Genomic DNA, 27737 nt, shown 5'->3' with positions numbered 1-27737 from the left:
CTATGTAGTAAATTCTGGGCCAGTCTCAGCCTGGGCAGAGACATGAGAGGGTTGGTGTAAGAGCTGTAAAGAAGCAGGCACCTGTCAGTGTGGCAGCCCTTGTCCTGACAGCAGAGGTCATCCTTAGAGCAGAGGTCTGTCATGGAGGTTATGATTTAGAGGGCAGCATGTTACAAATTTGAGAGCAAGCTTACATAGATTTCCTTGTCATTGTTAACCATATATTTTGGGGACTTAGCTCACAATGTGGCTTTGCCATAAATCAAATGCTTACTTAATCTTAGGAGTTTCCATGACATAGGAAGAGTAATAATTGCCACATTCATTGTGGTTTGGCAGCTTGGGGAAAGACAGCTATAAATTTTCTTTTTATAGTTCAGGCACAGGCCAAATGGAGAAGTGTGGACTGATTGTTTTATAAACCCAGAACCTAGAGTCACTTTGAAGGCTACACAAATTGACTAGTATTGGCAAAGATAGCCTACTTGTAATTGCATTTAAACTCTGTCATTACTTTTAAGAAAATAGACTACTTTCTGGTTTTTGTGCTCTTTTCAAAGCTCACTCAGGAATGATTTATTATGTCTGAGTGAGTTTTGAAAGCATTGTGAAAGAAGGAAAGGCCTTTTGCTGTTATTGTTTTGTTTTTTCAAGATTAACAGCCCTGGCTGTCCAGGAACCCACTATGAAGACCATGCTGGCCTCAAACTCAGAGACCTGCTTGCTTCTACCTCTTGAGTGCTGGGATTAAAGGTATGTGCCACCACAGCCAGGAAAAGTCCCTTAAAAAATTATTATTTTTATTTGATGTGCATTCGGGTTTTGCCTGCATATATATCTGTGTGAAGGTGCCAGATCCTCTGAAACTGGAGTTACAGTTATAAGCTGCCATGTGGGTGATGAAATTGAACCTGGGTCCTTTGGAAGAGCAGTCAGTGCCCTTACCCACTGATCCATCTCTCCAGCTCAGCAAAAAGCCCTTTCTGGCCGGGTGGTGGTGGCACACACCTTTGATCCCAGCACTCAGGAGGCAGAGGCAGGCAGATTTCTGTGAGTCCAAGGCCAGCCTGGTCTACAGAGCAAGTTCTAGGATAACCAAGGCTACACAGAGAAGCCCTGTCTTGAAAAACCAAAACAGAAAAAAGTCCTTTCTAAAAAGGGCGGGTGGATAAAAAGGCCACAGCTGTAATTTTTCTTATGAGTGCTTTTATGATTTCCTTAATTCCATAATGCGTACTGTGGCTTAGATGTCTGCAGATGTAAATGGTGTTCTGAAAGAGCTCTTTGTCGGGGAAAGCTGAAATGAGACTGACTAGAGAGTGATGTCTCCAAGTGGCAGGCCAGCTCAACTCTAATGGTGTTAGTAACCAGGACAATTACTTTTTTTTTTTTTTTTTTTTTTTTTTTGGTTTTTCGAGACAGGGTTTCTCTGTGGCTTTGGAGGCTGTCCTGGAACTCGCTCTGTAGACCAGGCTGGCCTCAAACTCACAGAGATCCGCCTGCCTCTGCCTCCCGAGTGCTGGGATTAAAGGCGTGCGCCACCAACGCCCGGCTGACAATTACTTCTATTAGCAGTTATGAGCATAATCATTTGGATTATGTACCTGTTAGCTGAATTTCATGACCCAAAGTTAAGAGTTTTAAAACTAGGGCTAGGGATATAACTCAATGAGAGAGGACTTTCTGAGCCAGGTGCTGGGTTTGACCCCAGAATTACAGAAAACAAATTCCCTCCTGATTGTCTGGAATTATGTAATTTAGTTACAAGAACTCAGACAAGAGTGGGCCAGACACTGAGCTGCTCAGCAGGAGGTATGTTGTTAAATCTGAGGCTCTGATCATCTTCTGCACCAGGTACCTAAAGTTCAGGTTTTTTTGTTGTTGGGTTTTTTGTTTGTGTTTATTTGGTTTTGGTTTTTTGAGGCAAGGTTTCTCTGTGTAGCCTTAGCTGTCCAGGAACTCACTCTGTAGACCAGGCTGGCCTCTACCTCCCGAGTGCTGGGACTAAAGGCATGCGCCAACATGGCCTGGCTGGTTCTGAAACAATTTAGGAGACTCACTGAGTAGCAGTTTGAAAACAACTGACATGATATAGATTGTATAGCTGGTCTGTCACTTTCCAATCTCTAGTGGCTCTTTCAAGACACTGTCTGAACTCTTTGGCATGTGTCATAATTTGCCACATCATCTTCCGAAGACTTGAAAAAGCAGTCATTTCTCAGCTTACCTGTAAAGCCTGTATATCCCTCAGGCGCTAGCCAATAGCTGTTTGAATTTTTAGGGTATCTTAGTAGCTGTCCTTAGAGCCTCTTGCCACCCAGGCTACACTACCATGAACAGATCCTTTGTGTGGCCCCATGACATCGTCTTTGGTGTCATCTTTGCTCATCTTGCTGGTGTCAACAGCAGAAAGCATGGGTATGTCTTCTGTACAGGCTGAGTTCTAAGGAATTATAGGTGTTGGAGTCATCGAGGACATTCCAGACGTGACACCCCAGAGTGGAATGGGTACAGCATCCTTTGGCCACTGTGGTCCCACAGACTGGATGAGTAAAAGCAAGGCAGTCCCTTTTCCATTCATGGTTGTGTTCAATGCACCTCCTTTTCAGGAACCCCTTAGCTTTAGCAGAAGAATTCACCCATGGAGATAAAAGTTAGAGAAAGTAGCCCAAATGGTGGCTCTGTAGCATAGGATGCTACATGATTTTCAGTGGATCTTTAATCCCAACACTTGAGAGACAGAGGCAGACAGGTCTCTGTGAGTTCGAGTTTAAGGCCAGCCTACACAGTGGAGATCCTGTCTCAAATAAAAGCGATAGATAAGTAAACAAACAAGCTGGGCCTTTTATCCAAGCCTCCAGGAGGCAGAGGCAGGCAGATCTCTGTGCATTCGAGGGCAGCCTCGTCTACAGAGTGAGTTCTAGGACAGCCTCCAAAGCAGGCACACATACATTCTACCACATTGTTCTCAGAAGTAACTCTTCAAGGCGAAAATCTAGATGTAACTAAGTGGTACCTATGAAAATAAGCCTCAGAACTACACATTCTCTTCTAAAGTAATTTCCCAGGGTGAGTCTAAGGTTTCAAGCCTTTAGCATATTCATCTGCTCAGATACACATAGTTCTGTCTGGTGAGGGAAGCTCATCCCTCACTGCAAACAGATGAAGTTGCCAGATCACCTTAGGAGATCAGATCCTACTCAGGATTGCTAGGATGCTGGGTTATACAGAGGACTCCAAGCTGGTGAGCTTAGTAGAGTAGTAGCTAATTTGCAAAGTTGTTTAGAGGATTTGTGATCATTTTATTTTAAAAGGAATACTAGACCTCAGCCTGGGCTCTGAGACCCTGTCTCAAAACAAAATAAGACCAAAAGAATGTGGAACAAGGTCCAGCATGAACAGTTACAGGAGCAACTACTAGAAAGCCTCCTTTGTCACCAAGGGCAGTTGGCTTGTGTGTCATTAAAGAACTTCCCACAGCACGATGGACAGGAAGATGCCAAGCATGGAGCCTTTATTTTACACAGTATTTCCAAAGAGGGCACTGCTGAAAGTAGGCAGCCAACAGAAGATAAGAATGTGACAGCAAAGGTAACTGGCTCAAGTCCCTCCGTGGAACCATGGACAGCGCATGTCTGAGCACCTTGTATGTCTGGCTTAAGTGCAGGTAAGGCAATATAGATTGTGCAAACAAGATCTGCGTCCTCTGATCAGGAATGGCTAGTACATGCATCACACAAAATGCACATCTTGAAATGTCTGGATCTGTAATGAAATCTCAAGCAAAGACGTATGGGGACAATTAAAGTGGCGGACACATACAGAGCAAGTCGGGCGGGAAGAATGGATAATGTCAAGGGGCAGTGAGGTCAGCACACTGATCAAGAGCCCTGCATAGGAGGAGCCGTCCCAGTGGCAGAGCAGGCTAGGACAGAGCAGGAGCCATCGCCGGCCACCTTCCTTCCTTCACTCTAAGTTGAGCAGCTCCACGTCAAAGATGAGGGTAGCATTGGGAGGGATGACACCAGGGTGGCCAGTAGCTCCATATGCCACATCAGGGGTGCAGGTCAGCTTCGCCCTCTGCCCCAAGCTCATCTAGCAGGGATGGGGGCAGATGGGGAGAGGAGAAAGAGGACCCAGCTTGATTTAAAAGAAAAAAGTAAGATAACTATGGCATTTTTCCCAAACCAAATTAGGGTAATTCCAGATCGGAGATTAGTTTTACATGTGGCTCACTAAAGTTAGACCAAAAGCTTAACATGCAGACTCCGCCTCAAAGTAGACTCGACTATGGGGCAGTTAGCAGCTACTAAGTAGTCCCAGATCCATTCAAACATCTGACATTACTGGTTATCCAGCCAGTGCATGGCCCGAACACTGGTCTGCTCATAATTGTTCTTGTCCTCTTCTGAAGTAGCCAAAGAGGAATGTATAAGCAGCACGGGACACACTTGTAACAGGATCAGTTCAGATTCAGTAACTAACGGCCACAGCAAGGCGGCAAAGCTCCGGGACTTCCTATGACTTCCCTACCAAACTGAGGGAGAGCTGGGACCAAAGCTCATCAGCACTGTCAGCCCACAGGAGCTGTGAAGCTTAAGTTCCAAACAATTCCAAAACATTGAGTTGACTGGCTAGTATTGTATTGGTGTTAATGTTCCAGCTGAATTACTGTTACATAGATTAACATTTGAAGAAGCTGGGTGAAAATTATATAGGAGCTCAGCTATTTCTGTAATATTTTTATGTCTGAAATAGCTTCAAAAAACGTTTAGAAGCAAAAACCGAAGCACTGCTTGGCTTGTCCATCTCTAGCTCTTCTGCTGTCTTACCTTTTCAGCCCACTCAAGCAAGTCTAGGAAAGATGCTTGGGATGAGACACAGATGGACTAGCCACAGAAGAGGAGAAGGGCAGAACCAGGAGTGAGCACTAGGTGGCGTTGCGCACCCTGGCAGTACAGTCATGGCAGCGTGTGCTCTGTGCTACAGTGAGTGGGGAAACGGAGGGCTCAAACCCACTAGTCCTTAAACCCCTTTAGCGAGCATCCTCAGCCTCCTTAAACCCTCAGCTGGCACCCTTGACCTACCTGGGCAGCGCCTTCCTCAAAACCTTTGATGACTTCCTGTTTGCCAATTCTGAACTTGAAGGGTTTGTTTCTGTCTCTGGATGAATCGAATTTCTTGCCATTTTGGAGCATTCCTACAGAGTGAGAAGAGGGTAGAAAAGCGTGAACTAACAACTGGACTCGGCGTGTCTAATGGAATTCCTCTTCGGAAGGAACCCTCCTCGTCAGCAGGAAACCTGGGCCCATCACTGCCTCAAGTCCACATGCAGCCTGTCACCAAGTCCTACGGCTCTTTGGAATCTACCCACCTTTTCAGTTTCTGCGCCACCACCACCACTCTGGTCTGCCCCAGTCACCACCATGTCTCACCTGTCGACAGAAACAGCCTCCCAAATGGTGTTCCTACTCCTCACCCATCTTCCACTCGTTACAGCAACAGATTTTTCCCCTTTAAACACAATTCTGGTCATATTTACTTCCCTGCTTAGAACACAACAGCTCCCAGAGCAGAATCCAGCTAATGATGCCTGCCCTCAAGTTCTCTCTCTCCCCCTCACTTCTCCTCTCCTCCACTATCCGGAGCACACCACTCTCAAGTTCGTCTACACTTCTAAACTTTCCATGCAGCGTCCTCGGGCACGCTCGTCTCGGGTTCAGTCCTTTCCTCAGAACTTCCTGAGAAATGCAAAGCCAAAGGTCAGACTATGTCCCATCATCCCCCACTCCAGTGAAAGGACAAGGTGATTTGGACACGCTGGTAGCTTACAGCTCATGCACAAACAGTAGTTTTATCCTGGGACACCCCAGTGTGATCTCTGGCGGTCTGTGCAACCGCCCCGTCATCCCTGACATCCATATGTTGTGACTGCCCCGTGGCCCCAGGACCTGGAGCTGCTGTACTATTCCCAGTGCTAACTGGTACTCTTGCTCAAAGACCAGAGTTTCTTCTTAAATTTTCATCTTATTTTACATGTGTAGATGTTTGCCTGCATGTATGCGTAGCTAGCATTTAAGTGCCTGGTACCCTTGGAGGCCAGAAAATGGAACTAGAGTTACAGATGGATGTGAGCCACCATGTAAGTGCTGAGAATTGAACCCAGGTCCTCTGGAAGAGCAGTCCGGCTCTTAACCACTGGGCCATCTTTCCAGCCCCTCTAAATACCATGCTGTTCCAAGATTTCTGTAGATCATTTGGGACCATAGGAAGACCTGACCTGGTAAATCCAGAAACTGAATTCTTACTGTTTCCTGATTTTGTTTTGTTCCAACCGGGTCTTTCCTACTCTGTAGCCAGGCTGGCCTGGAGCTCAGTATGTTGGCCTTGGAACTTCTAGGAGTTTCCAAGTACTGAGTCTCAGGTGTAAGTCACCACACTTAGCTGAGACCAGGTTTTTACTTCAGTCTGGCACTGAGTCTGTGTGCTGTCAGGGAAATGGGCCTTATATTTCCCATACTTAACACAGGAGGCTTCGCCAGCTACAGTTTTACTTCTGAATGTGTACTAGAGAGTCCTATTTACCTACCTTCTGGGTAGGTTGGGCTCCTGCCCCGAGTTCTAAATATGGCGAAGGAGAAACCCTTCTGGCTACCCAGAGATGCACACAGATGGATGCCACAGAGCTCACACACAAATACATGCAGATACACAGTTGGTAAGATATTCAAATTCACAGAGATATTTATGCATACTCACATGCACTTACACACACACTCAGGAGAGAAGCCCTGATGGCCAAACAGATGCTAAGAAAATATTTAGATAGACAGACCTACATATATTCACACAGACATGCACTTGGACAAATACACACTTGAATACATGCACGTGCGGAGTCCATTTATAGACTAGCTTTCCCATTTCCCCAGTGCCTTTGAGTTTCATAAGGCTGAATCCACTTGGAACCATGTGACAGCTATCTGTTGCTGTGAGCTCAGCCGAAGCCACATAACCCAGACACAGACCCACATAAATACGTTTACTTCTTTTACAAAGATGCCGCTGTAATACATCAAATAGAGCATGACTTTTTTGGATTAACATTGCTGGATCAAATCTATATCCACGTGGGGGGAAATTTTTGAACTTCAGCTTCTACCACCTCCACATACAAAACCCAATTCCAGATGAACCATGAACCTAAATATGAAAGACAATAAAGTCTCAGGCTTGGGATGCAGCATAGTGGTGGAGTACTTCACTTTATGTACAAAAAAAATTAGGTTTGATTCTTAGCGCCATGAAACACTACTACTCACAGCTTCTACAAAGCAGTTGGGCACAGTGGTGCACACCTGTAAACCCAACACTCAGGTGGAGTCAAGAGAATCAGGAGTTCAAGGCCAGCCTTGAGGCCAATCAGAGTAACAGGGGATCCTGTCTCAAGTTAAAAAAAAATAAAAAGCACCGGGTGGTGGTGGCGCACGCCTTTAATCCCAGCACTGGGGAGGCAGAGGCAGGTGGATCTCTGTGAGTTCGAGGTCGGGCTGGACCGACAGCCTCCAAAACAATACAGAGAAACCCTGTCTCGTAAAACCAAAAAAATAAATAAATAAATACATAATAAAAAATAAAAGAAAACACCACCAGCAACAGCATCCCCCCCCCCCCCAGACAGGGTTTCTCTATGGCTTTGGAGGTTGTCCTGGAACTCACTCTGTAGACCAGACTGGCCTCAAACTCACAGAGATCCGCCTGCCTCTGCCTCCCAAGTGCTGGGATTAAAGGTGAGAGCCACCAACACCTGGCTACCAACAGCATTTTTACAAGGTGATAAATAAACATGAATAAATGAATATCTTCATAATGCAGTGAAAGATTTCTTGAAGTGAACACAGAAAAATATGTAACCATCAAAGAGAAGGCTGGTAAGTGTGACATCATGAAAATTAAGAGCTGCTACTCAAAAAGTAACTATTGAAAGATTAACATCAGGGCTGGAGGATGGCTCAGTAATTAAGAGCACTTGCTGCTCTTGCAGAGGTCTTGGGTTCAATTCCCAGTGCTCACACAGCAGCTCACAACAATTTCAGTTTGTAGAGGATTCAGTGTCCTTTTCCAGCCTCTGCAGGGACCAAACACACAAACTCACCACGTAGCCAAGGTTTGCCTTGAACTTTTGGTCCTTTTGTCCCCACCTCCCAATTGTGGCTATTATAGGTGTGGGCCATCAGGACCAGCTTATATTTCATTTTTTTAAAGTTTGCCAGAAGTTTCATATATACAGTCTCCTACTGTTTTTGATAAGACAGGTTCTCCCAAAGCAGAGCAATTTGTAGCTGATGTTAAGTGTTTAAAGCGCACTGCCTACTCTGTGTATATACTTTGCAAAAAAGATGTTTGGTTTCATTAACTTGATCAACAATGATCTGCCCACAACATGTAGAACAAATAAATCAATTACCCTGGTCAGAGGCTCCAGAGGCCCCAGGGTAATTAAGCCACATTACCAGGAGATAAAACAGTCTGGGTGTGCTGACATCAGTGACTGGAGATACAACAGCGACGTCATCTGCTAGAGCCAGCTTGGTGCTTCACACCGGCCGAGAGAACTGCTAAAAATGGCCCCATCTGAATATGTCCCAGGAATTAAGCTGGCCTTGCTGTATGCTAAATGGCTGTCACCCATACAGTTTGCCACATTAGGAATGGAGTCACAAGGCAGAGTCCTCACACCTCTTAGAGCAAACACCTGCCAGTTACCCTCCTGCCAGCAGTCCTAAAGAAATGTTCCTGGAGGGGTGGGGGAAGCACTTGTTGCTTTTCCAAAGCATTCAAGTCCAGTTCCCAGCACCCACTTGGTGGGTCACAAATATCCATAACTCTAGCACTAGGAGCTCTGACACCTTCTTTCCTCCAGGGGTACCAAGAACACATGTGGCACACACACAGAATCAAAACACCTATACACATTAAATAAATAAATACAGAACGCCCCTTGGTCCATGGGCCTTCAAACACACAGCATCCAAGAAGAGACAACAGAGACATGGCACCCTCCTCTGGATTCTCCCAGCACCTGGAGACAGCATTGCCCCCACCCCATCCCTCCCACTGCAGTGGAATGGGAGGTGTGGACAAAAGAAGAAGCACAGGGTAAAACGGGGGATATTTAAGGGTGCTCCGATCTTTCAGAACAAGTATGAAACATCAGACAGGAGCAGGAAGGCCAACATACAACGGAACTGGAGGTGCTCGAATCTACCGGAGCCTGGCGTAGTAGACAGTCTTGGTGGGGAAAGTAAAACTGGTCACAGGAAACTGCCTTGGACTTTGAGGATAATCCAGGGACAGAACCCTCTGGAGAGAAGCTTACAGGATAACCCTGCCTTGGGAGAGGCAGGCCTGGGCCAGGCCTGAGGGAGTAAGACGTACCTGTGTAGTGTACCACGCATATCTGACCCTTCTTGGGGAATGTCCTTCCTGGTGAGAGATAGGAAGGCAGATAAAGATTAGGGAATTAGAAAGCTCACCTGACACATCCAAGTTTGATTTCGACCTTGAGTAGCTCACTTTTCTCTCATTACCACAGAGCTGCCTGTCTCTGTGCTTTGGATAAGCCAGGAGTAATAATGTCTCCTTTCTGGTTTGTATTTGAACTTTATGTTATTGGTCCAATTTACTAGTTCAAAAAAAAAAAAAAGCCGGGTGTTGGTGGCGCACACCTTTAATCCCAGCACTCAGGAGGCAGAGGCAGGTGGATCTTGTAAGTTCGGGACCAGCCTGGTCTACAGAGCCCATCACTTTTTACTGCTCAGTTTACTTTGCTCTAGTCTGCAGGCTTTCATGAACAGCATACTTCATGCCAGACCTGAAGTAGATTCCAGAGACAGACAGCAATATGTGAACCCATGAAGAAGAGAAGCAAAAACATAAATCCCCAATTGCTACAGAGTTGTGAGTGCCATCAAGGATAAATAAATTGCAACCATTCACAAGTGATCGATAAAGACCAGACTGGTGCCTCATGCCAGAGAACAATAAAGACAGGTTCCCTGGTCTTCTTGGGTTTACATTCTTTCTTTTGTGTATGTGGGATGGTCAGGTGGGGTGTTTTGTGTGTGTGTGTTTATGTGTGTGTGTGTGTGTGTTATACTTTTGTGTATATAGGTGCGCATGCCCATGAACTTGCATGCAAGAGGCCAGAGAAAAATGTTGAGTGCCTTCCTCAGTCCCCCTAGAACTTATTCCCTTGAGACAGAGTCAGTCACTGAACCAGAAGCTATGCACGGAGCTCCCAGGATTTGCCTGTCTCTCCTCCCAGTGCTGGAGTTTGCAGGCATTTGCAGTCACACCCAGCTTTTTTAGATGAGTGATGGAGATTCAGACTCAAGCCTTCATGTTTGCATAGCTAGAGCTCTTACCCCTTGGGCCATCTCCCCAGTTTACATTCTAAAGGAGGGAGACAAACAATGCTCAAATAAATAATTGTAGACGGTTATAAGACCTCTAAAGAAAAGCAACACACTGATGAATTTCAGAGAGACGCAGTGAGCCAGCAATCTCAGAAAGGGTGTCCCAGGAAGGCATTTTGGAGAAGGTGGTGTTTGCGCTGGTACTTTAGGAAGGAGTCGACTCGAGGACCATGCAGCAGGAAGGGATTGCTGTATATTCCGAACAGAAGAGAGCAGAGTGTGGGGGGGGGGGAGGGATGTGAAAGGGGTTTGCAGGATGGGTCTAATGCAAGTGCAATAGGAAACCACTGAAGGCTTAAAAGCTGGAGAACGACCTAATCCAAATTAAGATTTTATAAGATCACTCTGGCTGCTGCATGTGGGATGGGTGCTTAGACATCTGTTGTAATAATCTAGACAAGAAATCAATGATGGCGTGAATTAAGGTAGTGGCAGTGGAGAAGAGAAGCAGGGCTGACAAGGGCATGCAGATGGATGGGGCCCACCACCCACCTCATCCCTGGATTAGGGAAAAGGAGAACACAAGAACGATGGTTGAATTTGGGGTTTGGGTAACTGGAAGGTGGCGGAGCTGTTTTTGGAGATGAGAAAACTGGAAAGGAACAGATTTGTGCGGGTGGCAATCTTGAGCTGCCTATTAGACATGCAAGTTTTTACTGCAAGAAGGTAGATGGGCAGCCGGCACTGAATAAACAAATTGGGTGGAAGAGAAAGACATGAGGCTGGATTATGATAGTGGACTGTAGGAGCCTACAAAGGGAGCAAAGAGGGCGAGAGAAAGCATCATGGGAAATAGTTAAATTAGATGTCAAAGGATGAGTAGGGGTCTGTATGGAGAAGTAAAGGGGTCTGGGAAACAGAATGACTTGTAAGACATGTTCAAAGCCTGGAATCCATTGTTGAGATGTAGTGCAACATACAGCAGTTGGTTAGCATGCCACAAGACCCTGGGTTCCACCCAAAACAGAGAAAAGAAGGCCTTAGGGTTCTAGAGTCCAGTCACAGGGGAGCCCACTGGTTTCACCCTGTTACCTGGGGTCCAGCACACAGTACATGCTCCTCACAATGGGGCGTGTGTTTAACAAGTTGCAGGTGGCTGGGCGAAGTTGGTTGTGGGTGCAGGGACTGTAGTGAAAGAGGATCTGCAGTGCGGATCACTGTCTCCCTATTTATCACTAAAGGGGCAGACTGCTTGCAGAAGTGGGGTGAAGCATCTCTTAATAATTACCTGCCTGAGGGAGGGGCCTGTTAAGGTCTACATTTGAAAAGGAGACAGGTGAGAAAACGAGGAGAGTGAGGAGTAGAAGTCAAACGGAAGACACAGGGAGATGAGAACCAAGACAGGGAGGTGGCTGTGCGGGCGACAAAGCCTGGGAACGGTTCCTCGACCCTAGCACCGCAGTTCTTCCCATGGACAGAGAAACCTGCACCCAAGGAGTGATCTGGCTAGTAGCTGGTATTTCGTAACCAAGAAGCCTTTCAATTTTGGGGAGAAGCATGCCAATATCTACCAGCAAGTTTGCTTGTTAAACACTGTAGACCTGGGGTGAGGCTTTGAGGTCTGGATTACAATTTGCTTAAGGAAGAAATGGCTACTCCTTGAATATCTATCTACACCCAGTGTTCTAAGTAGTTGAAAAAACTCGCTGCTGGTTCTCTTGACAGCAGACAGGGAACCCAGAGAAAGACTTGTGGGGTGATTAAAGTTAGGAAACATGAGTTCTGTTCTGGGCTCGCTGACTGAGGCACCCTGGACTGTCCAAACAGGTAAAACGGCAGGTCCGAGGGCTGGGTTTTGAGATTGACTCTGGAGGACATGGTGATGGGCAGATGACCAGGGAACCTGAGTGGGACCGGAGGATGAAATATGAAGCAAATGCAGCCAAAGGAGTGGCAGGCTCCCAAACTGGCTCACTCTACAGCTTACCGCTGCCCAGCCCTGGGGGCCTCCAGACAAGAGGACTGGAGGGTGGGGCGCGTTAGGAGGGATTTCCTGTGCAGCAGGGACCCCCTACGCGGGTTCATCCTTGCTGTCGGACAGCGAAAACCGAGCTGAAATTCGAACCTGAGAAGTCAGCAGCAGCGATAATCCAGAGGTTGAAGCTAAGGCAGCATAAACTGCAGCCTTGGACAGTGGCCGGACGCAGACCCCTGGTACCAAGGTGGCCGCCTTCACTCCCCAAGGTGAGCGGGCGCAGAAGAGGGTGGTAGTGAATTGTCCTCTAGAACCCCCAAGAATCGGGGTGGGGGTCTCCTTCTGAAGTGCGCATCTCTCCCCCACCCCCTACCCCGTTTCAGGTCCCCGGAGCCACCTCGGAATCAGACCTCTGCCCGCGGACTCCGCCCCGGGACCCCTCCTTCTCCTCCCCGGCCCCGCCGCCCGGTACCGTCTCCCGGGGAGATGGTCTCGATCTCCACGCCCATCGCGGTCCCACAGGCCCCGCCTCCAGGGGGTCCTCGCGGCTGCCCCGACACCGGCTCCGCTCAGGCCGGACCCCGCAGGCGCTCCGGCTCTCTTTCTTGCCGCCACTGCAGAGCCGGAGGAGGTGCGGCTGGAGTCAGGACCTGCGCGGGGAGGGGCCGCCGAGAAGGGGGCGACGGGGTGGAGCCGCGCGACAAGGTGGGGTCGGCCGGGGCGGGGCCCGGGGGAAGCGACCCTGACGTGGCTGCTCCGGAGCCTGGCCAGACTAACCACCATTAACCCCCTGGCCGAGGGAGGAGGGTGGTGAACGAGGCGTGCCGGTACTAGCGCATCCACACATCCATCCATCCATGCATCCATCCATCCATCCGTTCAATGCTTATTTATTTAGCACCCACTCGGTGCAAAGCTCCAGGGAGTCCACTCAGTCCTACAGACTAAGAGGAGAAAGCTGGTAATTAAACTACACTTTAAATACATGTGCTCAATGCCTTGGGGTTTAACAACGGAGGCACCCGAGACTGATACCTAACCCTGGCTAGGCTTCCCGAATCTACAGGAGTAGAGCAGGGGGAGGGACAGAAACCAATAATTGATAATTTTCCCACAACCACCTTAAGCCCGTATTTGCTATCCCTCAAAGTTCTGCCTCGGGTATTATTGGGGTCTCACTTTTCAAGGCAAAGGACTGCTCCCTGGGGATTCCAATTGGATTAAAGCAGGATCGCTGTGCTGCGGGTCCTAGCCGAGGATATAGCTACAGCCTGGAGGGGTGAGAGCGGCAGAAGGAATGAATGAATCCCTTTACCTCTATCCAAAACGGACAGGAATCCAGAAAGATATTTTTGTCCTCCCTGGTTCCTCTGGCTCGGTGGTGCTAAGAACTGAACCCAGGAGAACCAGGGCCTCTTCGCACACGCTAAGCTAATAGAGGCTGCACCCACAGCTCATAGGAGGTAGCGTTTGCTGGAAGGCTGGAGGACACTTTTAGAACGTCCCCTCACCCTTTCTGCAAAAATCGGCTTGTTGCTTCTGACAAGAGGAGAGTATGGGAGAAAGACCAAGGCCCAGAGCTGGAATTTGAGGCTTTTCCCTCGGTTTCTCCACTCCACTCGTCCACGTGTCTAGGTCGCAGATGAGGTTGTTAGTGTCCACGAAAGAGGACTGAAGTTGGCGCTCAGGAAAGATGGTTTACCTTACAGTGCAGGTCAGGACCTGAAAAACCCCGCGGGCGTGGCCTAGAGTCTTCATGGCTGCAGAAACTTGAGACCTCCAACTCTATTGGCTGTGGTCGGGCGGATGCTTTTTGATTAGGGGCAGAACAGATCCGTCACTTATGCAGGCCTAGGCTTCAGGTGAGTGGGTGTTATTTACATTTTGGGAGCAATATTTTACGCGATTTTAAATGGGAAGTCCCTGACTCCCCGCTCCCAAACTAAAACCGATTGACCCATGTTGATCCTAGGACTTCGATTCCTTCTTACCAACCTCTTCTAAGATGAGACGTGCGAGGGAGAAGAGGTTGAAGTGCTTGAGATTGAGTGTGGAGGTTTACGGGCGGTGGTTTCATGGGAACTACAACTCCCAGAAAGCCTTGCGGTAAAACTCTCGCTTACTGGCTAGCGGAAGGACGCGCCGCTAACGTGACGCACCCAGTAGCCAATAGTCTAGAGGCATTGCCGAGGGCCGAGGCCGAGGCTTCCGTTAGTTGCTCCGGACTTCTGATCCCCGGTCCTGTGACGTGAGCGAACCCCGGGATTTTTATGTGTGGGGCGGGGAGGCATAGAGACCAAGGATTTTTCGTGTCTTCTGCGGCCACGCCTGGTGGGTGTAGGGAGGCTGGGGCTGGGCGGGGAAGTGGGGGGGCAGGTAAGGCCCAGGGATGAAGGAATTGAGGAGTACGCGGCGGATGGTGTGTGAGGGACACTAGGTTGAGGACCAGGCTGCTGTGGGTTTTAAACAAGTGAATGTATCCCTTGGGACTCATGAATGGTACTTCTGGTAATATAGCCTAAAGCATATAGTCCTATTTGCAATAGGGTAGTGCCTACGAACTTTGAGGTGTCTCAGCAAACCGAACTGAGAAGTTCCGTCACAAATCACAGTAGCTGAGGTTTTGTTGTTAATTGCAGAAGGCTCTGTAACCCGTTAATCAGTTAAGCTGTAGTCACTGTCTCACTTCTGTCATCCTTTTGGGGAGGCAGAGGGTTTCGTGTTGTTGCGGTTACTGATTTGTTTTGGTCTGGTTCGGTCTCGTCGAGACTGGGTATCGTTTTGCTGCCTGTGCTAGCCTGAAACTCACTGTCCAAACTGACCTCAGACTCGAGGTAGCGTCTGTTGCCCAAGCGTTTGTGCACACACATGCACCTGCTTTGGGACGTGGTTGAAAGTCATAGGATAACTTTTGTGAATTGGTTCTCTCCTGCCGATCTGTGGAATCCAGGGATTGAACTCAGGTACCTATCAGGCTTGTGCACAAGTCCCTATTACCTACTGGCCTTCTGAGTTTTTGTTTTGCTTTTTTACAATGGTGACATTTTTTTGTTTTGTTTTGTTTTTTTGAGACAGGATTTCTCTGTCTAACAGCCCTGGCTGTCCCGGAACTAGTTCTTGTAGACCAGGCTGGTCTCGAACTCACAGAGATCCACCTGCCTCTGCCTCCTAAATGCTGAGATTAAAGGAGTGCACCACCACCGTCTGACAGTAGGGCAGCTTTATATGTTGGTTTTTCCTACCACTTTGTGGAAGGCAGGGATTGAACTCAGGTCATCAAGTTTTGACGCAAACACTTTTACCTGCTGAGCCCTCTTGCTGACTCTTTGTTCACTTTATTATTGTGTTACTCAGACTCTTTCATGCCTTGCTGCCTTTGGGGGTCAAGATCTCACTATGTAACTCTAGCTAGTCTGGAAATCACCACATAAACTAAGCTGGCGCCGGGCGTTGGTGACGCACGCCTTTAATCCCAGCTCTTGGGAGGCAGAGGCAGGCGGATCTCTGTGAGTTTGAGACCAGCCTGGTCTACAAGAGCTAGTTCCAGGACAGCCTCCAAAGCCGCAGAGAAACCCTGTCTCGAAAAACCACACACACACAAAAACTAAGCTGTCCTCAAACTCCCAGAGATCTGACTGCCATTGCATCCTTTAGACAAAGAGACCAAGTTACAAAAGATATATTTGTAGCAAATAATACAAGCCCTTAATGTCTTGTTAATACCTTTTCAAAGAACTTCATTATTCTTAATTTTGGGGGAGGGTGCTAGGAATTGAACCGAGAGTTGAGCATTCAAGGCTGAAACTCCACCAATGACCCACATACTCAGGTCCAGAGGATGTTTTTATATGCTGAAGATGTGTGTCATCAAGTTGGTGAATAGAAGAGAAAATGGAAATTAGATAACAGACTTAACTTTTAATTTTTAATTAAAAATATTCTAACTTGAAGGTACCATAAATAGCCGGATATGTCACACACGCCTTTAACCCCAGCACTTAGAAGGTTGAGGTAGGAGAATCACCAAGAGTTTGAGGTCAGCCTGGACTATGTAGTGAGCACCAAGTGAGCATGGACTACAGAGTGAGACAGTCTCAAAAGAAGCCAAGTAATGCTGGGCAGTGGTGGCTCACACCTTTAATTCCAGCACTCAGGAGGCAGACACAGGATATCTGTGAGTTCGAGGCCTGCCTGGTCTACAAAGCTACACAGAGAAACCCTGTGTCAAAAAACAAAAACAAAACAAAAAGAAGCAGTCAAGTAAAAGATAGGAACTGGGGCCGGGCGGTGGTGACACACGCCTTTAATCCCAGCACTCGGGAGGCAGGGGCAGGTGGATCTCTGTGAGTTCAAGGCCAGCCTGGTCTACAAAGCGAGTTCCAGGACAGCCTCCAAAACAATACAGAGAAACCCTGACTCATAAAACAAACAAACAAAAAAAGATGGGGACTGGCACAGTGGCTTGATGGGTAAAGGAGCATGCTACTGAGCCTGAATATCTGAGTTTAGTCCCCAGAGCCCATATAGTAGCGTGAAAAAATGAACTCGGCAAGGAGTCCAGTGACCTCTGTACACTTGAGTGTGTGCACACATACATAAACTGAGATCAATAAATGGAGTTTTTTAAAGAATTAAAAGAGATGGGCCATGGTCGTGCACACTTTTAATCCCAAGCACTGGGGAAGCAGAGGGCAGGCAGCTCTCTGCTAGTCTGAGGCCAGCTGATCTATAGAGCGAGTTCCAGGACAGCCAGGGCTGTGCAGAGACCTGTTTCAGTGCCACCCACCACCAAAAAAAGAATGAAAAGGGATCCTGGAGAGAATGTTGGGTGGTTTACAGCACTTGTTGCTCTTACAGAGGACCTGGGTTTGGTTCCAGTATCCATGTGATGGTTTGCAACCATCTGTTAGCTGTAGCTAACCCTAACCCTAACCCTAACCCTAACCCTAACCCTAACCCTAACCCTAAGCTTCAGTTCCAATGGATCTGATACCGTTTGACCTCCATAGGCACTAGGCACACACACGGTGCATCTGCATACATGCTGGCAAATGCTCAGACACATAAAATAAATATATCAAAAATAAAGAGAAAGGAAGAAAAGAAAAAGAACTAAAAATACCAGGATAAACTCTAAATCTAAATTCAATGGGTGTGTGTGTGTGTGTGTGTGTGTGTGTGTGTGTGTGTGTGTGTGTGTGTGTGTTTTGAATCAGGGTCTTACTGTTATAGGCTGGTCTGTAACTCACAGTGTAGACCTGGGATTAAAGGTGTGCACCACCATAGCGGGCAATTTTGCTGTATTATTAACAGTTCCACATATTAATTATTTTTGTGTCATGCCAGGGTTTTAAGCTATGACCTCACATATGGTAAGCTTATGCTCTGTCACTCAGCTATGCCTCCAGCTCAATGTCTTCTAATATCCATTCCATATTCATATTTCTCCAGTTCTAAAAATACCCTTTCCTTTTATCCCTGCCCCTCAAATACTCTTTCATGATAGAAAGCTTTATTTCCTGGCGCTGCTCACTCTGCTTACTTTGGCGTAATAGTCTCTTAGTTTGCAGATTGCTCTCGTGTGTCCCAACAGCATTATCCTGTGAAAGGTCCCAGCCTATTGTGAAGTCTAACTTCTGCATTTGCTTGATTTTTCTTTCGGGGTGTAGCCCACCCAGCTTTGAGACGGGGTTCTACTCTGCAGAACTAGCTGGCCTGGAGCTCACTATGTGGACCAGGTTGGTCTCAAACTCACCGAGATCCTCCTGCCTCAGCCTCCTCAGTGCTGGCATTAACTGCTTAAATCACCATGCCCTTTCGTAACTTTCCTTCTTAATGGTTTCAGATAGCCTTCATCAGAAAGGATGGAGCTGGGAAACGGGAAACTCCTTAGGACCGGACTGAACTCCCTGAATCAGGCAGTGCATCCAGCCCACGGCCTGGCCTGGACTGATGGCAGTCGGGTAGTCCTGACTGATTTACAGCTACGTAGTGGAGAGGCCACGTTTGGGGACTCCCAAGTCATTGGGAGATTTGAATATGTCTGTGGGGTTTCCTGGGCCCCACTTAGCACAGCTCACATACCCACGCTGCTTGCCATCCAGCACAAGAAGCATGTTGCTGTGTGGCAGCTGTGTCCCAGCACTTCGGGATCGAGCAAATGGCTGCTGTCTCAGACCTCAGAAATTAGAGAGTCACTTCCTATCCTGCCTCAGGGCTGCGTGTGGCACCCAACAGATGCCATTCTGACTGTGTTGACGGCACAGGATGCTTCCATTTTTCCTAATATTCACCGCGACAGTTCCAGAATAAAAGTAGACATCAGTACCAAGGGCCGCATTTACTGCGCATGTTGGACCCTGGATGGCCAGAGGCTGGTGGTGGCCATAGACAGCAGCCTTCATTCGTATATGTGGGACAGTTCTCAGAAGTCTCTTCTCAGCTGCTCCTTCTGCCCAGTGTTCCACGTGAACCGCTCCATCCGCTCCATCACGGCCACTGTGGATTCACAGGTCGCTATAGCCACCGAGCTCCCACTCCATAAGCTTTGCAGCTTAAATGCCTCGGAAGCCTTTGATGATCCACCTGATGGGAACCATGCTGGTGTAGGAACTCTTCCTGGGGGTGAAACGCCCTCTGGGGAGCTGAATTCTGGAGTGACAGTTTCTCCCTCTTCAGATCCTCTGGATCTGACTCACATACATTTTAACCAATGTCAAGCTGGGGAAGGTTCTCTTATCCGTGTAAGTAAAAAGGACTACTTGACAGGAACTGGTCAGGATTCTTCACATTTGGTCCTGGTAACCTTTAAGAAAGCAATCACCATGACAAAAAAGGTTGCCATACCGGGCATTCTGGTTCCTGATTTAATAGCATTTAACCTGAAAGCACAGCTAGTGGCCTTGGCTTCCAATACATGTAACATCATCCTGATCTATTCAGTCCTTCCATCTTCCATGCCAAACATCCAGCAGATCCAGTTAGAGAGTAACGAAAGACCAAAAGGCATATGTTTCTTGACAGACAGATTATTATTAATTTCTGTAGGGAAACCAAAGCCCACCGAGACAGCGTTCCTTCCTTCCTCGGAGTCTGATCAGTACGCCGTCCGCCTGGTAGTTAGAGAAATACCATTGGCAAGAGAAGCTTCTGGAATGCCCGCTGAAAGTCAGGATACTTACTCTGTCTTCAACACCCTATTGAATAAAGCGGACAGAGAAAAGTTCCTTGAGAACATTTCCCCGGGGTGGAGTCCCCTAAGCCAAGGACTCTTGCTAACAGATGATGCCAGTATTCTGAGTGGGAGGTCCGGAAGAGCCCTTATTCAAGAGATTAAAAGTCCCTTGCCCCCTCCTTCCAGTGCCTCCATTGTACAGGAAACCCCTCACAGGCCCTCCTGGCTTTGGCCAGCATTGCCTAGACTCAGCGGGACAGCAGACCACACCAACACCCCAGAGCCTGATTTACCTCAAAGGGAGAACTTACAACAAGATAAGGAAACTTGCACACTCTCCAGGGAGCTGGACATCTTATCCAGGCATCTGGTTGGGATGCAGCAGTGTCTTCTTGAACTCAGGGATTTTCTTCACAAGGAGAAGCAGTGCTCCCCAGTGTACCCACTCTCTCAGGATCCCCCCTGTGTTCACCTCATTTACCAGGTAACATCTCCTTCGAGACAAACAACAATCACAACCCCTCCTCCCAAAACATGGAGATGTATTTGCATGTGCAGGGATGCATTCAAAACATTTATTTATTTATTGTTTTTCGAGACAGGGTTTCTCTGTATTGTTTTGGAGGCTGTCCTGGAACTCACTCGGTAGACCAGGCTGGCCTCAAACTCACAGAGATCCACCTGCCTCTGCCTCCCGTGTGCTGGGATTAAAGGTGTGCGCCACCAACGCCCAGCGACCTTGAACTTGTTGTGTGTGGTGTATGTATGTGTTCATGTGAGTTATGTGCATGTGCTGGTGGAGGACGTGACAATCCCCTTCTGCTTGCATGTCTCCTCCAGATTCCATATGAGAGAAAGTGTAGTACTTGTCCGAGTGTGACTCATTCCACAAAACAACTGTCCAGTTCTATTGAAACACTGTTCTCCGAGTACTTATGAAGACACTATTTCAAATAATAATCCTGAGTAATGCATCGATAGTAACTTTCATCTATTATAGTGTGTGTTTGTATATAATGTGCATGTGTGAGGTAGGCATGCATGTTCCATGGCATGTATGTAGAGATCAGAGGACAACTTTCAAGAATCAGAAGCCGGTGTGGTAGCACACACCCATGGTTCTAGCACTGAGGAGGCAGAGACAGGTGAACTCTGTTGAGTTCAAGTCTAATCTGGTCTACAGAGTGAGTTCCAGACCACCCAGAACTATATAGTGAGATTTTGTCTTTAAAAAAAAAAAAAAAAGTCAGTTCTCTCTTTCCACCTTTGGTTCTAGGAATCGGACTTGGGTTATCATGACCAAAGTGATAAGTGATTTTTCCCACTGAGCCATGTTACTGGCCTGGTATTTTAGTAATGAAACTTTTGCTGTGATAAAACACCATATCCAAAGCAAACTGGGAAGGAAAGGGTTTATTTCACCCACAGTTCCACATCACTGCTCATCATTCAGAGAAGTCAGGGCGGGAGCCTCGAGGCAGGAGCTGATGCAGAGACCATGGAGGGTGCTGCTTACTGGCTTGCTCAGCCTGCTTTCTTGTAGAACCCAGGCCACCAGCCCAGGGATGACGTCACTCACACTGACCCTCCTCTGTCAATCATTCACTAAGAAAATACCTTATAGGCTTGGCATTTTCTCAGTGAGGTTCTCTCCTTGCTGATGACACTAGCTTGTGCCAAGTTGACATAGGACTAACCAGCACGCCTGGCCCTAGAAGTAATATTTACACTCATGAGTATGCTTTTCAGCTCATAATGTGTTTTAAGATAGAACTGTGACAATTCAAAGGTATTTTTCTCTAGGTATATTTTAAAACACTTCTAAAATGACCTCACTCTTTCATGACTTAAAAAGAAAGTTTGTTTTGAGACAGTGTCTCACTATGTAACCCTGGCTGTCCTCAACTAACCTGAAACTCACAGAGCTTTGCCTGCCTCTGCCCTGCAAACCCCCAGTGCTGGATCTGAGCTCCCTCTACGTTGTTCGTAAGAAATGCCATTGCATTGCTTTGACCATCAATTAATCATTTTTACTTCTGCTTGAAGAAACCTCCTCCTGCAGGTCCTGTGGAAAAAAGAGCCGTGCTTCTCTGTGATGGCAAACTAAGGCTCAGCACAGTTCAGCAGATGTTCGGCCTCTACCTCGTTGAAATGCTTCACGGTAGGTTAGAGCCAGAGCATCCTCTCCCTCTCCTGTCCAAATGATCCTGTCCAAACATTCAGTGATTCACGAAACAGTTAATAAATATGATACATTGTGGGGCTGGAGAGATAGCTCACAGGTTAAGAGCACTGACTGCTGCTCTTCCAGAGGCCCTGAGTTCAATTCCCAACAACCACATGGTGGCTCACAACCATCTATAGTGGGATCTGATGCCCTCTTCTGGCATAAAGACATACATGATGATAGAGCACTCATACATTAAATAAATAAAATCTTTAAAAAAAGAGTTCAAACTCATTAAAAAAAAAAGATATATTGCCTAGTACCCAGAGAAACTACAGCCCATTGAAATGAGTCCTTTCCTAAAGGAATTTATTATGCCCAACAGGGAAAATGCACATCTTTTAAAAAGTAGGAATGAAAATGGGAAAAAAAGGTAGAGCTGAGCTACTTGGCACTGTGTAACAGTGTGCCTGCTGCCATCAAATGCAGCCGTGGAGAAGCATTGCAGTGCTGTGTGGAAGAAACAGGAAAATGGGAAGAACACTGTGCTCAAGCCCTGCGTGAGGCCTTAGTTATCACTTGTTGAACATGGTTATTTTATTATACCCTGTTTTTTTAACAGCAGCCACCACACTGAGTCTCACAAGATGTTTTGCTTTTCCTTGTAGCACTGTAACATTTTTTCTGCTTTGACAGATAACATTTATTTATTTATTTGTAATTGTCATTTTTAACACGTTAATATTTCTTCTGAGGCATGCCATTTTTATTTTCTTGTTTATTAGTTTTTAGTTTACTTTTACATTTTTTATTAGTATTTTTTATGTGTTTGCCTGCATGTTTACCTGTGAACTGGATGCATGCAGTACCCATGTAGGCCAGAAGAGGGCATTAAATTCCCTGTGACTCTTGTTAGCCCTCATGAAGTTGCTAGGAATTTAACCCTGGTCCTCTAGAACAGCTAGTGCTCTTAATTGCTGAGCCATCCCTCCAGTCCCACTTTTATTTTACATGTGGTAGTGTTTTGCTTGCATATATGTTTGTGCACCATGGGCACACCGTGGCCTAGAAGACAAGAAGAGGCAGGCAGGTAGCGAATGTTCACCATACACGTACACATATACATACAGGCAAATCACTCATACCTCTAAAATAAAATAAATATTTTTTAAATACTCATTTAGGTCATTTTCAGTTTTTCACCATTATAAATAACACTAAGGGCTGGGCAGTGGTGGTGCACACCTTTAATCCTAGCACTCGGGAGGCAGAGGCAGGTGGATCTCTGTGAGTTCGAGGCCAGCCTGATCTACAAGAGCTAGTTCCAAGACAGCCTACAAAGCCACAGAGAAACCCTGTCTTGAAAAACCCAATAGCACCAAGAAAAGCCTCCCTACATTTTGGGAGTGTACATTTTTCAAAAGTAAAATTATATGTTCTCTGAGACTCCAGAGAACCAGAGATGGTCCAAATACCTGTTACACCTGTGGTCCCAGAGCAACCCCAGGATTTTCTGGGTTACTAGTCTATTCCACTCACCCTTCTTGGATAGCTACAGTTGGTAATAATGTATAGAATAAAACATTCTTTGGTAGAGTGGACCTTCTTCATAAAGTTTCTGGAGAAACTAGTGAACATCCTAATATGTATAGACGATGTACACTCACATGTTTGTATGCTCAGCACCATAGGATAAATGGCAGTCCTCGGGTTGGGGAGATGGCTCAGTAGTTAAGAGCACTGGCTGCTTTTCCAGAGGTCCTGGGTTCAATTCCCAGCACTCACGTGGCAGTTCACAGCTCTCTGTAACTCCTGTAACTGTTGCAGAGGATCCAAGGTCCACATAAAGACATACATGCAGGCAAAACACCAATATACATAAAATGAAAATTATAAATTATAAACGTCAGCCCTGGGAAAGCTGTGTTCTTAGCTTGGAGTGACCCACTGGAGGTTACTGTCTTTGATCCCTACTTCCTGAGTTGCCATGAGACCATTCTTTGACCTGCATATTTTCTGAAAAGTGTTAGATGATGATGTGTAGGATGAGGTTTGATGTCCATCACTGTATTTCACTTTTAAAGTGTTAGCCCCAATGTGGTGGTGTGCACCTGTGGTCACAGCACTGGAGGCTGAGTCTGGATTACTAGTGTGAGGCCAGCCTTGGGCATGGTGCCAGAGCTGCAGAGCCCTACTTCACAGTAGTAGCAAGATATGTTTGCAGTTATGTGTTTATCCTTCTAGAATTGCATGATCGCCTAAGTTGCTGTTTACTTACTTTGTAGATTCCCACTGGATACTCCTCTCTGCCGACAGCCAAGGTTTCATCCCATTAACTTTCACAGCCTCCCAGGCAGTAGTGGTAAGAGATGGCAGCCTGTCCAAGCCAGAGGTGGCTAGGGAGTCTCTTTCTCACCATCGGAATCCCATTCCTCCACCTGGAGTCTTTGGAGACCTGGCCTCCCAGAATGTGGATACAGCTGGCTCCTTCAACAGCGTGACCTGATGGCTGTTTTGCAGAGAGCATGCCCCAACGGCTTCCCTGTGGGGTGTGTGCTGCTGGGCAGCAGGGCAAGGGGTTGCTTATGTATTCATGACTGTGCCACGTGAAGAGAGAATTCCAAGAACAAAACAATACTGTGTTGCCATATGGATTGTACTTTGCGATGTGTCCAAGGCCTTGCTTTCTCCAGCCGGAAGCTGTGTTAACACTGCCTTTGAGTCCATCACAGGCTACCTTGGGGGAGTGGTTGGCCTTTTTCCTGCCAGGGAGCCTGTGCCTTTTCATCCATTGCCCGGGCAGCAGGACACTGGTGTGAAGGAATTCCGAGAGCCCGCTCTGCCCTCAGGACTGCCTGAATGGGGAGGAATTTCAGAGGATGGCCTCTCTCCTCAGATTTAAACCAGTCCTTGTGATTCTGTAAACAATTCTACCTGACTGAGATCCAGGTACTGCAAAAAAGTGCTCTCGGCAAATTTTAAATAAAATTTCAAGATTTGACCCTCTCTGGCCTCCGCCTGAATGTGTGCCGCTGCCCACCTGGCGAGACCCACGCCCTATTTTTCTTGCCATTGCCACTCATGGTTTTTTCTTGAGATGAGTTGATTTGTTTTCCAGTTTGAGGATCACAGACATTTCCCATTTTCCCTCCCAGTAATCACCTTCTTGATTAACTTTTCATTTGTTTGTTTCTAAAGTTAGGGTTCAGGCCTAACTTCACAATACAAGGCTCTCCTTCCACTGAGCTCTGGGCCTCCACCCCAGCTTGTCACTTCAACTTCAGTAATTCTCTTTTCACTCCCTAAGAGACCAGTGTAGAATCAGAAAGGGTTTCAAAATGTTGAACATTTCACAGAATCTAAAGTTGGAAAGCATGTCCGTTGGTGTGTACTGATAAGCTACCATCTCAGTATGGCGGGAAGAGCCTTCATTCCCCTCAGCGGGACACGGGCTGCTTCAGGCAGTATCCCCAGTGTGTGTCAGTCTCTGCAGGCGGCCAGGTTGATCAGGGTTGGAAGTGCTGCACATCTGCAGATACATTGTTTCAACCATCGAGGCTCCATTAACACATATGCTCCCCCCCTCTTTCCTTTAAAATTACCCGGGGAGGAAATATCTTGTGCCTTCGGGGACTCCTGTCTGTCTGTTGCAGTTTATGAAGATGGAGCTAGGCTAGGAGAGCGGCAGAGGCCCATTTTGTGGTTGGGATGCATCAGACAACTGCTGGGATAATGGACGGGAGTGCTCTTGTCTGTAATCAGTGGCTGGAGAGTGGTGGCTGAGGGGAGTCTGAGGCCGACTCCATCTGCACAGGAAGTGTCTGGGGTGTGATGAAATCACTGCTATTAGGAATCCTAAAGAGAGGGGCTAAGAGACCCTGAGTAAGATCAATGCGAATGCCTCGGGATGTACTTTATAATCACCGTTTCCCAGGGCAGAATACTTGGTACAAGTTCAGGGAAATCTCAAATGGCAATTGAGACTCTGGAATGTTCTGATGGTGTGGTCGTATCACTGCTTTAGAGAAGTGGTCTGTATTCGCTTATGCATAGCTGTTGGCTTTGTGTTTCTTCCTCTGGTGGATATAGTGCAGAATGTAAATTGTTTCTGTATACCAAATCTGATTCCAACGAATGACAACTCTCACACAGACACTTCCTTGGCCTCTGCTGTTAAGTCATTGGAACAACAGAAGCCAGTCCAGTTCTTGCTGGCTTAGGGAGGAGCTTGATGACTTTTGTTCGTTTTTTTTTGGGGGGGGGTTACGAGGCAGGGTTTCTCTGTATTGTTTTGGAGGCTGTCGGTCCAGCCTGGCCTCGAACTCACAGAGATCCGCCTGCCTCTGCCTCCCGAGTGCTGGGATTAAAGGCATGCACCACCACAGCCTGGCTTGATGACTTTTAATGGGAGTTCTGGGAACCAAACTCAGAGCCTCATGCTTACTCTGACTGAGCCATTGTTCCAACCCCTCCACCTTTGTTTCCTGAGACGGAATGGGGTGCTCACCATTGTGGCAGAGCTTGCAGGCCATTGAGCTCCTAGGGTCTTACTGTCTTCCTCCCCAACCCACCCAAGCACTGGGGCCCAGGTGAGCAGGGCCATGCATGCTGTCCCAGGCTTTTACCTGGATGCTAAGGGTCTGAGTCCTCATGCTTAAGCACGTTCCCACTAAGTTCCCTCAGCCCGCTCCGTATTATTGCTAAGATGTATCCTCTTATGTGTATGTTATTTTTACTGTGTGACTTGGCACAATTTACAGCACTGCTAGCAGGGGCATTTGGTTGTTTCCTGGCTTTATTTCTGAAGTTATGAACCATATGGCTTTGGATACTTTTGTAAATATCTCCGTACGCAAATACTTGAGAAGTCTCTCTGTGATCTTTTCGCCAGAAATGGCTCTTACTGTGATGCTGTTGGGATACGACTAATTGCTTTGTAGTATTTTGAGGCCAGGCCTTATAATGCTTTCTTCTTTTTTTGCTTAAGATTGGTGTAGGTCCTAGTATTTTCCTGAATATAAGGATTGTTTTGTTTTCTGTGAAGAATGTTGGGCTAGGATATAGTTCAGAGGCCATATCCATAGCTCATCTAGCTATACCTAAGGCTTTATACTCAGTCCTTACCTGGAAAACAAACAAACCAAATAATGTATATGCACACACACACACACACACACACACAATCTGTCAAGCAGGGCACACATCTGGGATCTCAGTATTTGGTAGGCTAAGCCAACACTGGAGAATTTGAAGTCAACTTGAGCTATATGGCAAAGTCCTGTCTCATACATAGAAAGAATGATATTTGCTAGAGGATATCTTCTTTCAGGAAGAAATTTCTGTTTGTTCTTGGTCTTCTACGTGCTTCTATTATGGATGCATTTAGTTTTTATCAAATATCTCTCCGATGGCAGGAAGGTGAGTTCTGTTTGGATTCGTGATGTTGGGACTGCCTGAAAAGCACTTGGGGGGGTTGGGTCTGGGGCGCTGGAGCTCAGCAGAGAGCCCTGGGTTTGGGGTGGAGTCTGCAGCGGCATAGGCATATGGGTGGCCGTGGTAAGCGAGGTCACACTGCCCTGGGAAGGCAGGGGAAGGAGCACCGAAGCAGAAGCAAAGAGGGAAGTGTGGTCAGAGATGGAGACCAAGCCAAGGAGATTAGAGTTCTGAAGGGCAGTGTTCAGGGTAGTGAACTAGCATTGAGGGCTTCCGCCCTGTAGTAGTTTTCTTGTTACTATGCTAAAGTACCCTGATAAAAGCCACTTAAGGAACGAAGGGTTGGCCAAGCAGGGTGGTGCACCCCTCTAATCCCAGCACTCAGGAGGCAGAGGCAGGTGGGTATCTGTGTGTTCAAGGCCAGCTTGGTTCACAGAGTGAGTTCCAGGACAGCTAGGGCTGCACAGAGAAGCCCTGTCTCAGAAAAAAAAAAAAAAAAAAAAAAAAAAGAGGAAGGGTTTATTCTGGCTCAGGGACCCAGGGTTGGGTAGTCATGGCAACGGGAGCTTG

The 27737-nt window shown here is 47.1% G+C and overlaps 2 protein-coding genes across 15 annotated transcripts; one reads left to right on the top strand and one right to left on the bottom strand.

The window, feature by feature from the left end:
* Window positions 1–3487: 3487 nt before the first annotated feature.
* On the bottom strand, window positions 3488–14504 carry Fkbp1b (FKBP prolyl isomerase 1B). Of its 12 annotated transcripts, none has more exons than XM_021232411.2 (5): window positions 14389–14480; window positions 14096–14202; window positions 9439–9486; window positions 5088–5200; window positions 3488–4095 (listed from the first exon to the last, which is right to left on the bottom strand). In XM_021232411.2, the coding sequence occupies exons 4-5, from the start codon at window positions 5196–5198 to the stop codon at window positions 3967–3969; spliced, it is 240 nt and encodes a 79-aa protein (XP_021088070.1). In that variant the 5' UTR covers window positions 5199–5200; window positions 9439–9486; window positions 14096–14202; window positions 14389–14480; the 3' UTR covers window positions 3488–3966. The 12 variants fall into 12 exon arrangements, with proteins under 12 accessions (XP_021088070.1, XP_021088069.1, XP_012975329.1 ...); XM_021232410.2 differs by having other exon boundaries at window positions 14096–14249; window positions 14389–14463; XM_013119875.3 differs by lacking the exon at window positions 14096–14202 and having other exon boundaries at window positions 14389–14490.
* Window positions 14505–14561: 57 nt separating this feature from the next.
* On the top strand, window positions 14562–24740 carry LOC101827691 (WD repeat and coiled coil containing). Of its 3 annotated transcripts, none has more exons than XM_013119874.3 (4): window positions 14562–14641; window positions 18239–20051; window positions 21614–21728; window positions 24020–24740. In XM_013119874.3, exons 2-4 carry the CDS (start codon window positions 18258–18260, stop codon window positions 24238–24240), a joined length of 2130 nt encoding a protein of 709 aa, XP_012975328.1. In that variant the 5' UTR covers window positions 14562–14641; window positions 18239–18257; the 3' UTR covers window positions 24241–24740. The 3 variants fall into 3 exon arrangements, with proteins under 3 accessions (XP_012975328.1, XP_005079182.1, XP_040586731.1); XM_005079125.4 differs by having other exon boundaries at window positions 14569–14724; XM_040730797.1 differs by lacking the exon at window positions 14562–14641 and adding an exon at window positions 16771–18131.
* The last annotated feature ends 2997 nt before the right edge of the window (window positions 24741–27737 follow it).

The sequence above is a fragment of the Mesocricetus auratus genome, unplaced genomic scaffold (assembly GCF_017639785.1).
Source record: "Mesocricetus auratus isolate SY011 unplaced genomic scaffold, BCM_Maur_2.0 Super-Scaffold_100024, whole genome shotgun sequence".
NCBI lineage: Eukaryota > Metazoa > Chordata > Mammalia > Rodentia > Cricetidae > Mesocricetus > Mesocricetus auratus.
The sequence above is the reverse complement of the archived record's forward strand: the minus strand, read 5'-3'. Positions and strand labels throughout refer to the sequence as shown.

Excerpts from the sequence above, each read along its gene's own strand:
- Fkbp1b (XM_013119875.3), bottom strand. The coding sequence starts at position 14,470 with ATGAAACCACCGCCCGTAAACCTCCACACTCAATCTCAAGCACTTCAA. Across the intron at positions 9,487-14,388 it reads CACGTCTCATCTTAGAAGAG|GAAGGACATTCCCCAAGAAG; the intron begins GTTGGTAAGAAG and ends ATCTCTCACCAG. Across the intron at positions 4,096-5,087 it reads TTGAGGAAGGCGCTGCCCAG|ATGAGCTTGGGGCAGAGGGC; the intron begins GTAGGTCAAGGG and ends CATCCCTGCTAG.
- LOC101827691 (XM_013119874.3), top strand. The coding sequence starts at position 18,258 with ATGGAGCTGGGAAACGGGAAACTCCTTAGGACCGGACTGAACTCCCTG. Across the intron at positions 20,052-21,613 it reads GTGTTCACCTCATTTACCAG|AAACCTCCTCCTGCAGGTCC; the intron begins GTAACATCTCCT and ends TTCTGCTTGAAG. Across the intron at positions 21,729-24,019 it reads CCTCGTTGAAATGCTTCACG|ATTCCCACTGGATACTCCTC; the intron begins GTAGGTTAGAGC and ends CTTACTTTGTAG.